The sequence below is a fragment of the Palaemon carinicauda genome, chromosome 29, assembly GCF_036898095.1.
Source record: "Palaemon carinicauda isolate YSFRI2023 chromosome 29, ASM3689809v2, whole genome shotgun sequence".
Lineage (NCBI taxonomy): Eukaryota > Metazoa > Arthropoda > Malacostraca > Decapoda > Palaemonidae > Palaemon > Palaemon carinicauda.
The window spans coordinates 75,017,632-75,033,157 of record NC_090753.1 but is presented as its reverse complement, the minus strand read 5'-3'; the positions used below and the strand labels follow the sequence as shown (position 1 = coordinate 75,033,157).

Sequence of the window (15,526 nt, the reverse complement as noted above, 5' to 3'; positions counted from 1 at the left end):
ACCAGAGAAAAAATTGCATGGGAATGCTAGGTTGAACCCAGCTCGCTCACCTGTATAAGGTGTCGATATAATACTGGGGCGTGATAATTCACAACCAGAGGTCTCGCACCATTTAGATATCTCCTGTCAAAATCCCCGAACAGCGAGGTGCCGTTCAACATCCTACTACTACTAGCAATCCCACGCCAGTGACGTCACTCCTTTATTAGCACGCAGTTTGATAGCCCTATTTTGTCTTGTGTGTGAATTTCGCTGGCTTTTTCTCAGGATTGGGGGAAGGCGAGCACGTCTGTCGCGGCGTTTTGAGTCTACAGCCTTGGACGAAGGTCAAGAATCTCTCCAAGTCGGTTCCCTTACAACACCCGGTCCCGGGACTCGTTGTCCACACCGACGCCTCCTTAACAGGGTGGGGAGGTTACTCCAAACACAAGAAAGTCCAAGGGTTATGGTCATCGGTCTTCCGACACATGCACATCAACGTCCTAGAGGCCATGGCAGTCTTCCTCACTTTAAAACGTCTCAATCCAGCCAGGAATCTCCATATCAGACTGGTTCTCGACAGTGCAGTCATAGTTCACTGCCTCAACAGAGGAGGCTCCAGATCAGCCCAAATAAACCACAGATTTGCAGATTTTCTCCATGGCGGCAATGCACAAGTGGCACCTGTCAGCACCATCTAGCAGGAGTCCAGAATGTGGTAGCGGACTCCCTTTCCCGGACGACTCCGCTAGAGTCGGAATGGTCACTAGACAATCGATCTTTCCAGTGGATACTATCTCAAGTCCCGGGTCTCCAGGTGGATCTGTTTGCGACGGAATCCAATCGCAAACTGGATTGTTACGTAGCCCCCAACCTGGACCCTCAGGCTTATGCCACGGACTCTATGATTCTAGATTGGAATACCTGGAAGACGATTCATCTGTTTCCTCCGGTGAATCTCCTGCTGAAAGTTCTGCACAAACTCAGATCCTTCAAAGGTCGAGTGGCTCTCGTAGCCCCCAACTGGCCCAAGAGCAATTGGTTCCCCTTGTTGCTAGAGCTAGGTCTCAGCCCCCGGCGGATTCCCAATCCGGTGCTCACACAGACAGTTCAAACTTGCAATGTGTTCGCTTCCTCAAGGATTCTGAATGACCTAACTTTATGGACTTCATGAAGTTCGCAGCCCAACGAGGTGTGAACATCGATCCTTTGAATACTATTTTCCTGGAATCTGACAAAAGGGAATCTACTCTCCGTCAATATGACTCAGCTGTCAAGAAATTAGCTAAGTTCTTGAAAGATTCCCAAGTTGAGAAAATGACAATGAACCTAACTGTGACGTTCTTCCGGACTCTCTTCGAATCAGGCCTGGCAGCCAATACCACTACTACAATCAAGTCAGCCTTGAAAAAGATCTTCCATATTGGTTTTGACATTGATTTAACGGATTCATATTTCTCATCCATTCCGAGAGCTTGTGCCAGACTAAAACCTTCCACTCGCCCTAGCGCAGTTTCCTGGTTTTTAAACGATGTTCTTAAGCTAGCCTCTGACACTCCAAATGAATCCTGTAACTATATGGCATCATTAAGAAAGTCACTTTTTCTTTTGAGCCTCGCCTCTGGCTCCAGAATCTCGGAATTGTCAGCTTTATCTAGAGACCCAGGTCATATAGAGTTTCTCTCTTCAGGTGAGGTCCTTCTCTCCCCTAACAAAGTGTTCCTGGCTAAAAATGAGGATCCCCAGAACAGGTGGTCCCCCTGGAAGATTGTTCCACTTCCTAGGGATCCATCCCTGTGTCCAGTTACCACCCTGAAATCCTACTTAAGTAGAACTTCCACTACAACCACAGGACCCTTATTTATTAGAGAGCACAGAGGAACTATTACCCTTAAGAGAATCAGGCAACAAATTCTTTATTTTATTAAACAAGCTAATCCTGAATCATTCCCATATGTCCATGATATTCGAGCTGTGGCTACCTCAATTAATTTTTTCCACCATATGAAATTTGATGAGCTCTCAAAATATACGGGTTGGAAGTCCCCTAAAGTTTTCAAGCGCCACTACCTAAAACCTTTAGAAGCTCTTAGATTTGCCACAGTAGCTGCGGGGAATATAGTTCCTCCCGAGGGTACTGAGTCCTAATCACAACGTCTTGCTCTGTCCTCTTTCCCTCCTGCCTGGCTTACCTGTTGTTCCTACCTGTTTTGTTTACCATGATGTATTATTTCATTATTCAATTGATCGATTTCACGAATTATTTTGATTTCACTTGTTCTTAAAATCTCCGAGCTGATCTTCTTTTGTTATGTTAATTATTTATATCTATGATTGAATGCTTTACTGCATTTTGCTTACCAAGCTGTATTAACATTATTCATACCTGTTGACTTTCCCTACGGGTTTCATTTTGATTTTGTATCATGTCTAATTATCATTGTCATTTACATGTTGATCTATTTTACGGGTTTCCACATCCCTCTTTTTTGATATTAAAATTCATCAACTATATTAATTTTGTGTTATTCCCTTCAGGTAGTTAGCCATATTGGGTCCCCATTCTCTGGTACGATTTCACTGGGCAGCATGGGTCGGAGCCCAGAAAAGGGATTTTGACGTATGAAAAATCTATTTCTGGGCGGGAGACCCGTGCCGCCCAGTGAACCCACCCGTCCCTCCCTAATTGGGCCCCAATCCGGGGTGCTATAAGGAGTGACGTCACTGGCGTGGGATTGCTAGTAGTAGTAGGATGTTGAACGGCACCTCGCTGTTCGGGGATTTTGACAGGAGATATCTAAATGGTGCGAGACCTCTGGTTGTGAATTATCACGCCCCAGTATTATATCGACACCTTATACAGGTGAGCGAGCTGGGTTCAACCTGGCATTCCCATGCAAATTTTTCTCTGGTAATATATAGCAGTTATATACAGTGATACCTCGGTAGTCGAACGACTCTATACTCGAACAATTCGGAGTTCGACCAAAATTTTCGAGAAATTTTTGCTGCGGTGCTCGACCAAAAATTCGGTACTCGACCAGCCGAACACGTGACGACCGCATGGGCTTTGTGATGATCGCGCCATCTCGGCCACTCTCGCTTGTTCGGGAAGCATCAGTTCTCTCGAGAGCGTCACTCAGACAACGCGCGATCAGCATTCGTTGTGATTTAGTGATTTTCAGTGCTTTTAATTGCTTTTTTAGCTTTCATAATGAGTCCCAAGAAAGTAATGAGTGTTAAGGGGAAGGAGAAGAGGAAAACAGTGCGAACAACGATCGAGTTGAAGAAGGAAATTATAGCGAAATATGAGAATGGTGTACGAGTGTCCGATTTAGCGGTAGAATACGGAATGGCGAAGTCGACCATTTCTACGTTTTTAAAGCATAAAGAAATGATTAAGAAGGCGAATGTTGCAACGGGAGTTACGGCGGTAACTAAGCAAAGGCCACAAGTGATTGAGGAGATGGAAAAGTTGCTTTTAATATTTATTAAAGAAAAACAGTTGGCCGGGGAAAGTGTTAGTGAAGCGTTCATTTGTGAAAAAGCGTTGCATATCTATGAAGAATTAGTGAAGAAAAGTCCGAGTACCAGTGAAAGTGATTCATTTACATTTAAAGCGAGCAGGGGTTGGTTTGAAAAGTTTCGTAATAGAACAGGTATTCATCGTGTTACTAGGCATGGGGAGGCAGCTAGTTCGGATCAAATTGCAGCCGATAAATACGTGGGGGAATTCGATCGGTACATAAATGAACAAAATTTGATCGCACAACAAGTCTTTAATTGTGATGAGACTGGGTTATTTTGGAAGAAAATGCCAGCCAATACGTACATTACCAAGGACGAGACGAAGATGCCAGGTCACAAGCCAATGAAAGATAGGCTAACATTGTTGCTGTGTGCAAATGCAAGTGGCGATTGCAAGATCAAACCCTTGTTAGTGTACCACTCGGACAACCCCCGGGTGTTCAAACGAAATAACATTTGTAAAAGTGCACTACCAGTTATGTGGCGCTCGAACACTAAATCTTGGGTCACAAGACAATTCTTTACTGAGTGGATAAACGAAGTGTTTGCCCCCCAGGTTAAGGCTTACCTCATTGAAAAGAGCTTGCCAATGAAATGTCTTCTGGTTATGGACAATGCTCCTGCACATCCTCCAGGTCTCGAGGATGACTTGAAAGAAGAATACAGCTTTATCAAAATCAAATTCTTGCCCCCCAATACTACTCCCATACTCCAGCCCATGGACCAACAGGTCATTTCAAACTTCAAAAAACTCTATACCAAGGCCCTTTTCAGAAAGTGTTTTGAAGTGACCAGTGACACGAAGTTGACCCTAAAGGAATTCTGGAAGGAACACTTCAGCATCCTCAACTCTGTTAACATGATTGACCAAGCTTGGCGAGGTGTGACCTATAGGACATTGAACTCTGCCTGGCGTAAGCTGTGGCCATCATGTGTCACAGAGAGGGAGTTTGAAGGTTTCCAACCAGAGGCGGGTCCAAGCACTGCTACCCCTGTAATTTCTGATGACACTGATGTCGTTGAGGAAATTGTTGTCATGGGCAGGAGTTTGGGGCTTGAGGTCGACAAGGATGATATTGATGAGCTTGTAGAAAGCCATTCTACCGAGTTGACTGTGGAGGAATTGTTGCACCTGCAACAACAACAGCAGCAGGATCTGATTGTGGAGCAGGAATCTTCAGAAGAGGATGAGGTAAGGGAGGATGTTCCAAGTTCTCTCATCAATGAAATTTGTTCCAAGTGGGCAGATGTGCAGGCTTTTGCTGAAAAATACCACCCAGAAATTGCAGTAGCAAACCGGGCAGTGCATATGTTTAATGATAGTGTCATGTATCATTTTCGAAGAATACTGCAGAGGAGGAAGAAACAATTAACAATAGACCAGTTTTTCACAAAAGAAAAGAAAGCTGCTACATCAAAGCCTGTTTCTCCTCCAAAGAAGAGACAAAGAAGAGAAGAAACCCCTGAAATAGATCTGCCCACCCTTTCATTGGAGAGAGAAACAACTCCTGAAGGAGAACTACCCCGCCACATCATGGAAGGGGACTCTCCTTCCAAGCAGTAACCTCCCCCTTCCATCCTCTCCACATCCATCCCTGTATGCCATCGAACCGCTGCTCAAAGGTATGTTCACTACAGTACAGAAAATGGTTTAAAATTGTTTTATTTTAGTACAGTAAATGGTTTAAAATTGTTTTATAGGATTTTCTGACCAATTTCATACACATTTAGATAATTATTGTTGTTTAGGTACACGTTTTATTAATATTTTGGGCCTGTTCGAGTGCTTGGGAACGGAATAGAATATATACCATTATTTCTTATGGGGAAAAAAAATTCGGTACTCGAACAAATCGGAGGTCGAACACGGATCTCGAACGGATTATGGTCGAGTACCGAGGTATCACTGTACCTTAGAAATGGTGCTAAAGGAGCATTTCACTGGGCGGCACGGGTCTCCCGCCTAGAAATAGATTTTTTCTACGTCAAAATCCCTTTATTATTGTCATTATCCCATATGTATCATTTATTGCATTGTGCTTTCAAGCATTATTCCAGATGTTGCATATCTTGTTTATTCTGGTTTCTTACTGACAAAAATAAAAATTTTTAAGTAATTTTTATTTTTCCTAACATACTTACCGAGAACTACTTTCTTAGGAGTTACCTGTAATCTCCTCTCTACCGACCAGAGTTTTGTGTAGTATACGTACTCTATACCCGTTTTCTATGGAGGGCTAACCCGGGAGTGAGAGAACGTACCCCGAGGGTAGCCTTTGAGCTAGGTCGAGGTCCGCTTGGGTCCCGTGAGTCAGTAAGTTCCTGGGATGTTGCAAAAAGTCCCTGCAAGGGCAGAAAGGCACTCGGGGAAGGAAGGGAGGGCCATTACCCGAAAGTAGTTCTCGGTAAGTATGTTAGGAAAAATAAAAATTACTTAAAATTTTTGATTTGTTCCAACACAAATACTTACCTCGAACTACTTTCTTAGGAGACTTACACTTTAGGAGGTGGGAGTGACTTCCTGACCTTCAGACCCAGCAAGCGGACGCCAAGAAGCCTAGATATGAACTAGGTTCTAAAACAAAAACAAACTGGGAAAACGGACGGTAGGGTAAACTACACAAAGAGCTCACGTTAGTGTCTAAGTACTCACCCTTTGAAAAATTCTTCTGATGCTGAGTCCAGTAATACAGTTGCAGAGACGTGTTCTTCAATGGTTACGTAAGTGTGGTTATCTCCGATAGGGATAGGAAACGGGGATTAGGGTGAAAAGGAACGAAACTGTGTCTCCTGGTTTTGCTATCCCCGATTGTGCCTGGGGCTTCACCGTTAAATCACTTGGAGCGCGGAGATGACTGTCCCAATGGAGAACCCGTCTAAGGACCTTCTTGAGTAATCCTTGAGGTAATGGGCAGTAAAGGTCGACTGGTTCGACCAGGTGCCCGCTCGAAGGATCTGGCCCACTGCCATGTTCTTCTCAAAGGCCAAGGAAGTGCTCAGACCTCTGATGTCATGGGGCTTGGGAGTACCTGGCAAGGCTAGTCCCTCCTCCTTGTAGGCCCTGGCAATAACTTGTCTCAACCAAAAGGATATGGTATTCTTCGATACCTGCTTCTTTGTAACACCTGTGGAGACGAAAAGGCTCTTGATGCCTGGCCGGAGATGTGCAGTCCTCTCAAGGTATTTTCTAATGGCACGGACAGGGCATAACCTCAAATCCTCAGGATTCCCAGTCCTAGGAATAGCTGGCAGAGAGAACCCCTCGAATTTAGGATCCCAGATTGCTGGGTTCTGGGTTTTCGCCACGAACAAAGGGACGAACTTGAAAGAGATCTCTTTCCACCCCTTCGAATGAGAGACGTCATAAGACAGCCCATGGATCTCACCTACCCTTTTCGCAGAGGCCAAGGCCAACAAAAAGACTGTCTTGAGAGTGAGATCCCTGTCTACAATATCCTTCATTGGTTCGAACGGGGGGCTACTTAACATCTTCAGGACCCTAGCTAAGTCCCACTAAGGCACCCTAACAGTTTGAGGGGGGCAGGACTGTTCAAAACTCCTGACAAGCATAGAGATGTGTCTAGAGGAGCCCAGGTCGATGCCCTTCAGAAGGAAGACTTGACCCAAGGCTGCTCGTACTCCTTTTATAGCTGGGATTGACATCCCTATCTCGTCCCTGAGATATACTAGAAAGTCTGCGATATCTGGGACCGAAGCTTTGAGGGGTTTTATGCGCTTCGAAGCGCACCACTTCGTGAAAGAGGCCCACTTCGCTTGATAGACCGCTGCCGACGACCTTCTCAGGTATCGCGACATCCTCTTAGCCGTTCCTGATGAATATCCTTCCTTCTTCAGGAGTCGCTCGATAGTCTCCAGGCGTGAAGGCATAGAGACTGTGGGTTGTCGTGGAACCTGAGAAAGTGTGGCTGTTGTAGAAGATCTGACCTGTCGGGGAGTGGCCACGGAGGATGGCTCGTCAGGTCTTTTAGGTCTGCGAACCACTCTCTCTCCGGCCACCAGGGTGCTACCAAAGTCATCCTTAAGTTCCGGGCAGCCCTTACTCTGTTGAGCACTTGCCTGATCAACGTGAAGGGGGAAAAAGCGTACACGTCTAGGTTGTCCCACTTGTGCCGGAAGGCATCCTCCAAGGCTGCCTTTGGGTCTGGGACAGGAGAACAATACACGGGAAGTTGCGCGTTCAGCTTGGTTGCAAAGAGGTCCATCACCGGGGAACCCCACCGTTGAATGATGAGCCTGGCTACTTCTGGGAGGAGGGACCATTCTGTTCCTACTATCTGACCCATCCTGCTGAGACCGTCGGCTAGGACGTTCTTTTTCCCGGAGATGAACCTTGCCAATAACACTATCTGGTTTGCTTCCGCCCAATCTAGGATCTCTCGGGCGAGATCGCACAACTCCCTTGATTTTAAGCCTCCCTGCTTCTTTATGTACGCTACCACTGTGGCGTTGTCGCACATCAACGCCACAGTGTTTCCCCTTAGTAGATCGATGAAGTGCAGGCAAGCTTTCTGGACTGCCTTCAACTCTAGGACATTGATGTGTAGGCCTTTCTCCCCGTCCATCCAGGTTCCTCTCGCCGTCCCGTTGAGGAGATGGGCTCCCCATCCCTGGTTGGAGGCGTCTGTGAATAGGAGCAACTCGGGAGGTTCGGTCGCGAAGGGCATCCCCTTGAGCGAGTTCGACCGGCAATGCCACCATTCCAGGGAGGGTATTGTGTTTGGTAGGACTGGAATTAATTTCTGGGGAGAGTCCAATTGGTTCCAGAAGCTCTTCAGGTTCCATTGGACGGCCCTGAGTCTGAGTTTCCCCTGGGGAACCAGTTTCTCCAATGACACCAGATGACCTATTAGCCTTTGCCAGTCTTTCGCCCTCCTGGGTTGCCCCGACAGGAAAGGAAGAAGGATCTTCATAAGATTGCTTATCCTCTCCTCTGACGGAAAAGCTTTCACTAGTAGGGAATCCAGTGTCATCCCCAAATAGGTCATTCTGGTGGAGGGAGATAGGTTAGATTTTTCTGGGTTGATCATGATACCCAGACCCTTGCAAAACTGGAGAAGTTTGATACCCTGCTCCTTCAAAACGTCCTCCGAGGAGGAAAGAAGCAACCAGTCACCAGGTACCGGATGAGGCGAATGCCCCGCTCGTGAGCCCACACCGAGACTGTCGTGAAGACTCTCGTGAATACCTGGGGAGCTGTCGACAACCCGAAGCAGAGGGTCTTGAATTGCAGGATCTGGGTACCCCATTTCACCCGGAGAAACTTCCGACTTGAGGGATGGATCGGGATTTGGAAGTATGCGTCCTTGAGGTCTATGGTCATCATGTAGTCTTTCTCCCTCAAGGACAGCCAATCTGACTTCGGAGTGTCCATTTTGAAATCTGTCTTTCGCACAAACTTGTTGAGAGCTGACAGGTCTATCACCGGTCTCCACCCCCCCCCCCCCCACCCCCCCCGTCGCCTTTTCTACCAGGAACAAGCGGCTGTAGAAACCTGGCCCTAGGTGCCGGATCTCCTCCATGGCACCCTTTTCCAACATCGTGGACACCTCTTCTTGAAGAGCCGCCCTTTTCAACGAGTCCTTGGGTGCCAACCACTCCGACAGGCTGGCCGTAATTAAAGGCGGGGGTTCTGTCAAGAACGGTAACCTGTACCCCTCCTTCAGTACGGATACTGTCCAGGGCTCTGCTCCGTGAGCCTTCCATGCTTGCCAATGTAGTCTGAGGCATCCCCCAACCTGAGGCTTGGGCAGGAGTAGGGGGCCTCCGTTTCTACCTCCTCCTGGAGGAGCGGCCTGAACGGCCTCTCCTGGAGGCAGAATACCCTGTTCTAAACGAGGCCGACGCTGCCGGAGCTCCTCTACGGGGGGGCTGAGGCGCTGAAGCCCACGAGGAAGAAGGGGCTTCTCTCCTCGTCAGGTTAGGCGGGGCCTGAGAAGTAGAGGGACCGTCTGAGGCTGACCTCTTGTAGGGGGGCCTCCTTACCGGTTGAGGCCTGGGAGCGTTCACTTCTTTTCTTTTAGACACCTTTTCCATGATCTCCTCTAGCTCTTTCAAGGGGAACAAGGAGTCACCCCAAACAGGAAGGCTCCTCATGGCCCTCGCCTCCCTTTCTGGGACCTTCCGGGAAAGCTTCGCCAGAATAGTGTCCCTTTTGCGAAGAACCCAATTCGCTGACAGGGCAAGGGACTGATACGTGAGGAACTTCAGGGTCTTGCCCCCGGGGATGATAAGCTCCCTCAGGAGGCTTTGCTGTTCCGGGTCCGTCAAGTCATAGGTGGCTTGAACACCTACCAGTGTGGAAGCCCACCAGTCCAACCAAGAGGAGACGTGAACTAAGTCTTTCGACATCTCCTCCATCATCGCAGCCTCCGACTGCGAAAAACAAATCAGGGCCGAAGAGGCTCTGTCCTCCGAGGCACCCTGTCCCAGAACGTCGAGGGCAGGCTCCACCTTGCAGGCTCCCGGTCGTTGTCCCTCTGGCACATAAACCCTACTCTATGTCTTGAGCCCTTGGAGCAACTTCGAAGAGCTCTGCGTTTTGGGAGCTTCGGCATTGCCTGCCACAACTCTATCGACATGAGCCCGTCCCAGGACGAGATCTCGGGCCACAGGTAGGGCCAGGGAGGTTTTCTGTTGGACGGGTGCCTGCATCAAGCGGGTCAGGCTGGACCTCCAGTAGTCCTCATCGGTTGTAACCGGTTCTTCAATTCTATGATGCCTTCGAATCAGGCCTATAACCTTCCGATAGGCCGAGTCCTCGGTCGGGGAACCTTCTCTACCGTCAGCAGAACCTTCGGCCTGATCCCGAGGAGCCGGGTCACCGGGCACTCCCACCGGGCGCTTCGGTTCTGGAACAACAGGCACTCCCCTGCGGTGGTACCGGTCTTCCCCGGCGGAAACCTCCGCACCAGGTTCGGGGATCAGAACTGGCATCGCCGTGCCGGCGAGGACTACCGTTCGTGCATTCTCTCTGGGGGACGAGGACACGGATCCCGTGGGCTGACCCGACGGAGGGAACCGTTCCTTAAAGTCCGAGGGCCGAACCAGCTGTGCTGATTCGGCCAGGCTTCCCGTAAGGAAGCACGGTTCCCCCGCTGGGCGGGGTGAACCGAAAGCTTCGCGGCCTTACGCCTGCCTGAAGCGGCCTTCTCGCATTTCTCCCTGCAAGGGTCATATCTTCGTCTGGAGGATGGCCTTCGTGGCGAGAAATCCCTGGATTGCCGGTCCGGGGAACGCTGCAATTCAGACTTACGGGGAACGAAGACCCAATCACCATCGGGGGACCTACTCCTCCTGTGTTTCCTCCTTGGAGAGCGGGACCGTCTCCTGCTGAACCTCGAACGGGATCTTGAGCGGGAACGCCTGCTCCTGGACAGCTCCCTCCGGCCCCGATGTCTCCTCCTGGTTTCTTCTTCTGAAGAGAATGAAGCCCCACCATCCGAAGAGCCCGACGAAACTGTACCACCCGCACGTCGGGCAGAAGCGGGGCTACGGAGGGCTTCGCGAGTCGCTGCGTACCAGAGGTAGAGGGTTGCAGGAAGGTTTCTGGAACCTCCGTCAGAGGAGCTGGAAAAGAGGGTTGACGCCCTACACTAGGGAACCAGGTATCCAGGCCCTCTTCCATCCGCATTGGGGACCTACCTGGCGTTTTAGGGAGCTTCCACCCGAAGGACTCACTTACCGTGGAGTCTAACTTACCCTGGGCGTCGCCAGCTGCCGAAGAACCTGAAACACAGGCCCACGAAGCGGGCGAAGAAACAGGCACAACATTACTACACCATAAGGGGTCGTCGGAGGAAACGTGCCCCCCAAGCACCAGGGCAGAGTCTCCAGAACCCCCCGACACAGCACTACCAGGCCCCACACTAGCCTGAGAAGTCCCAGCAACCCTCACTTCACACACATTAGACTCCTGGGGAAGAACCCTCGGCTCTTTCCCCGCAACGGACTTACCTCGTCCCCTACTCTGGGTAGGGGAAGTCGAGACAGAAGCCCCGTCGGACCGTCCACTGGGTGACGGTAGCGGCGAAGAGATGCTAGATTTCCTGGGCGAACGTTTCGACGACTTCTTCTTCTTAGTGCCTTATCGCACCCACTGTATCTCACTCCAACTAACACACTCAATGCACATATCCGATGGCGAGCACATCCTGCCCCTACAGGAAGAGCAAAAGGAGTGAGGGTCTACTTCGGGCTTGGAGAGGAACGCTCCACACGACTTTCCGGCTCTAGGCCCAGGACAACGGCGGATCTGCTCCATAGCACACATCCACAAGGCACAGGAACGAAGGGAATCAAAGAGATACACTTGGGAAGCACAAGGAAGGATAGTGAACACGCAAGAACACAAGGGATAAGCACAACGCTACCACGCGGGACACACGAGGCGGACACAAAGGGTCGAGAGAGACGAGAGCGACGTGAGAGTATGGTATCACGTCGCGACCAGAGAACTTACTGGGTCACGGGACCCAAGCGGACCTCGACCTAGCTCAAAGGCTACCCTCGGGGCACGTTCTCTCACTCCCGGGTTAGCCCTCCATAGAAAACGGGTATAGGGTATACTACACAAAACTCTGGTCGGTAGAGAGGAGATTACAGGTAACTCCTAAGAAAGTAGTTCGAGGTAAGTATTCGTGTTGGAACAACTTATCTTTCTGTTGTATCCACAAGCTTTGTATTTTGCTAGTAATAGACATTAAGAACCTGCTTTTAAAGTTGTATCCTTGCCCCACCTATTAAGTTCAGGAAGTTACAACACGTACACTTGCCTTCAAGGCAATTAACACCGTGTCATGTTTTTTAACCCTGGAATGATGAGCTGTGGTGATTTTCACCTGGATAAAATTGGTGATAATGTAGTTCACCCATTAGGGATGATAAGAAGGGCTTGGCCAGCTCTGTACCTTCAGTGCTGTGTCTGACTTGGTTAAGGAAGTGTGTGTGAACTCTCTCGCTGAATTTTCCATAGCTTGCATTCAGGGAGAATTTCTCCCGGGGTTTCAGTTAACGTATGTTGTACACTCCAGGCGTACATCCAAGAGCACAAAGAAACTGGTGTTTCTCCCCTCGTCTCAACACCCTTAACCCAACATTGGCCCTAAAAGAAACCCTGAGATTATTGAGTTCTATAATGCCACAAAATTAGGGGTGGATATGTTTGATCAGTTGTGTTCGGTGAATTCCTGTTCCTGCAAGACAAGATGATGGCTACTGTACTCTGTTTGGCAAGCTGAATGCTGTCAATGTAAAATCCTACATCATATACAAGGAGAATATACTGTAGCAAGATGGGGCAGCAACAAAATCATGTCTCGCAAAAAGTTCATGCCGCAGGTGTGAAAGGAACTAATAATTCCATGTGCTAAGTCAAGACTGCGTTTACCCTTGCCCCGATCCTGCAGTTCTTGATCACCACTATTTGTAACATTCCCTCACGAAGTAGTTCAGCAGGCTCACCAAGGACCTCGTTCTCAAACAGCAATGGCGCACTGTTGTGAATGCCCGTCGAAATTGGACAGGAAGAAGCGGCACACAGGCAACAAGTGTGTCAAGGCCATGTGTCCTCATCAACTGTATCCTGTCTGTGGTTACTGCATTTAACAGAAAGTGTATAGTACTGTATGTGTCTTCGATGTTTTTAAGTCATTTCAAGCATAATTTGCTATACTAAATGTGAGGGAAGAAATAAAAATAATTAATTTTTACTTCCTGAAAAATTAACCCTTTTCGGTTTGTCTCCCATACACACTGTAGCAGAGCTGGAAGGATGGGACTGAGATAGGGCATAGCACCATTACCCAAGAAGATTCAAAGACCAGAAGAAATCAATCTGGCCAGTATTCTTTTTTCTACATTTTTAAATGTCTTTCTTAAAAAGGGTTCTATTTTACTTTTTTTTTTAATTCAAAAAAATATATTAATTTAAGGATTATTTTAATTTCAATTGTGTTCATTACTAGTATACAAGTTATTGTGAATGCTATCTGAATAAAATAATTTTTAAGAGTTTTATTTCATTTTTTTTTAATTATTGGGAGAAATTCTCCTGGGGTTACTGTACGTGTTACAGAAATAGAGGGTTACCATTCTAGGCTTAACATCAGTCAAAGGCATTATTGCTTGATGTATGCACAGAACACATACACCATAGACACACAAGACAATAGGTCTGTTTCACATAGGCACAAACCAGAATGAAAATAATGTGCTGTCATGTTTAACATGAGAAATTATGAAGATTCTGGAAAAAATGCTGTTTAATTCTAGACTATTTAATGTCCATATACAAAATACAATATTATCAACTCACCACACACCACAATCCTAGAGCCAATGGTCGGATAGCGAATTGACCACATATGTAAATAATAGTGAGCTATTACGGTTGGCAAGTAGTCCTATGACTGCTGTAAAAGACAAAAACCAAGGGAAACCAGACTTTAAATCCTGAAATACAGTCCTCACTAATTTATACCACTGAACCAAGCCTCGATATTGAATCCCTAGAAAGTCCTCCTCTTGAATAACAATGCCTCGATCTATATATATGATCTCAGCTACCTGTATGTATGACAGCAGCCCATTAAGAATAGGGCAGTGTAAGGGGGGGTTGCAAGGGTGTTAGCCCCCCCCCCTTTAAGGTTGGGACCAAGATTACAGAAATGTAAGGGGGGCAGGGGGGGGGGTTAGACCCCTGTTAGGTCGGGATAGGACTTGTAGGTTAAGTTTGGTGGTGTTCTTTTGTGGTGGTTTTGCAGAACAGACAGACAGTTTTTGTAGTGCAGCAGCCATGTCTTACGAACGGCTTCCCGTTTTAGGTGTACGCATGAGGATCTGCCCGCTGATCTACAAAGGCTCCACAATACCGCCTCCTCTACATGACAACATAACACAGCTTGCGATACAATGCACCGGCTCATAACAAATTGGCAGAACCTCTTGGTCAAGTCAGGATGATGTCCCTACCATAAGTTAGGTTAGTGAGGGAGGTTTACCAAATCAATTCCATCAGAATGTAAAAGGACATCAGCTTTCGCCTACCACATGGTGACCATTATTCTGCAGTTTCGATAATAAATATTTACCCGTGCACCAGAACTGGTTGACACTGAATTCTCACTCAGACCTTATCTAAGCACGATGTTGTATTATCTCAGAATAAAAATTATTTGAAGGAATACAGTTTGACTAATAGAAATAACCAGCTTACATCCTGTTGCCTACAGTGGGGCAGCCATTGACTACATTATAAGGTTAAGAGGTAACATGTGGTTATGACAGGATATTAAAAACTTACTTTAAGCGATAAAGTGCAAATGCAAATAGCTAAAATAAATCATTATAAATATTTTATTGATATTCTATCAAGATTACGACACTAAAGAGATCTCTTCCACGTAAATATAACAAGAGAAAACCACACTTGTCCCCAACATCAGGCTAAATTTAAATAACAAAACAAACTTATTTCACTAACTTCCATCCCCTATGACTGACAAAAGCTCCTTAGAAACCGCTTTGGACGAAGTCGTAGCCTTGTCGCATTGTTTCTCGGCCATTTTAATGAAAATATATTCGAAATTACATTAAATTCAAGTTGACTTGACGATACTGCGTCTCGGACGTAAACAGAGTAACCAATGGATTTTCTGCCGGGCGTTGGTGACCATAATAAAACATTCCTTTGTTGATTGGTAGAAGAGGAATTTAATTAGATAAAATGAAACGTTTAATCTAATAAAAAATTAATATAAAAATACAAAGAGTATATATATATAATATATATATATATATATATATATATATATATATATATATATATATATATATATATATATATATATATATATATATATATATATATATATATATATATATATATATATATATATATAGAATGTGGAAAGAAATCGAGGAGAAAAGAACTAGATTAAATAAGAATACTAAAGAGGTGCGGATGTAAAGGCAAATCGCTCTTTCCATGCCCGACACCTTT

The 15,526-nt window shown here is 46.8% G+C and overlaps 1 protein-coding gene across 1 annotated transcript in view; it reads right to left on the bottom strand.

Moving 5' to 3' along the window:
* Positions 1-15,179, bottom strand: part of LOC137622248 (NOP protein chaperone 1-like) — a 43,475-nt gene extending 28,296 nt beyond the window's left edge. Inside the window, exon 1 of the mRNA XM_068352759.1 lies at positions 15,008-15,179. Within this exon, the coding sequence (XP_068208860.1) occupies positions 15,008-15,089 (82 nt within the window). The 5' untranslated portion in view covers positions 15,090-15,179. The remainder of the gene's footprint in view (positions 1-15,007) is intronic.
* Between the last annotated feature and the right edge of the window lie 347 nt (positions 15,180-15,526).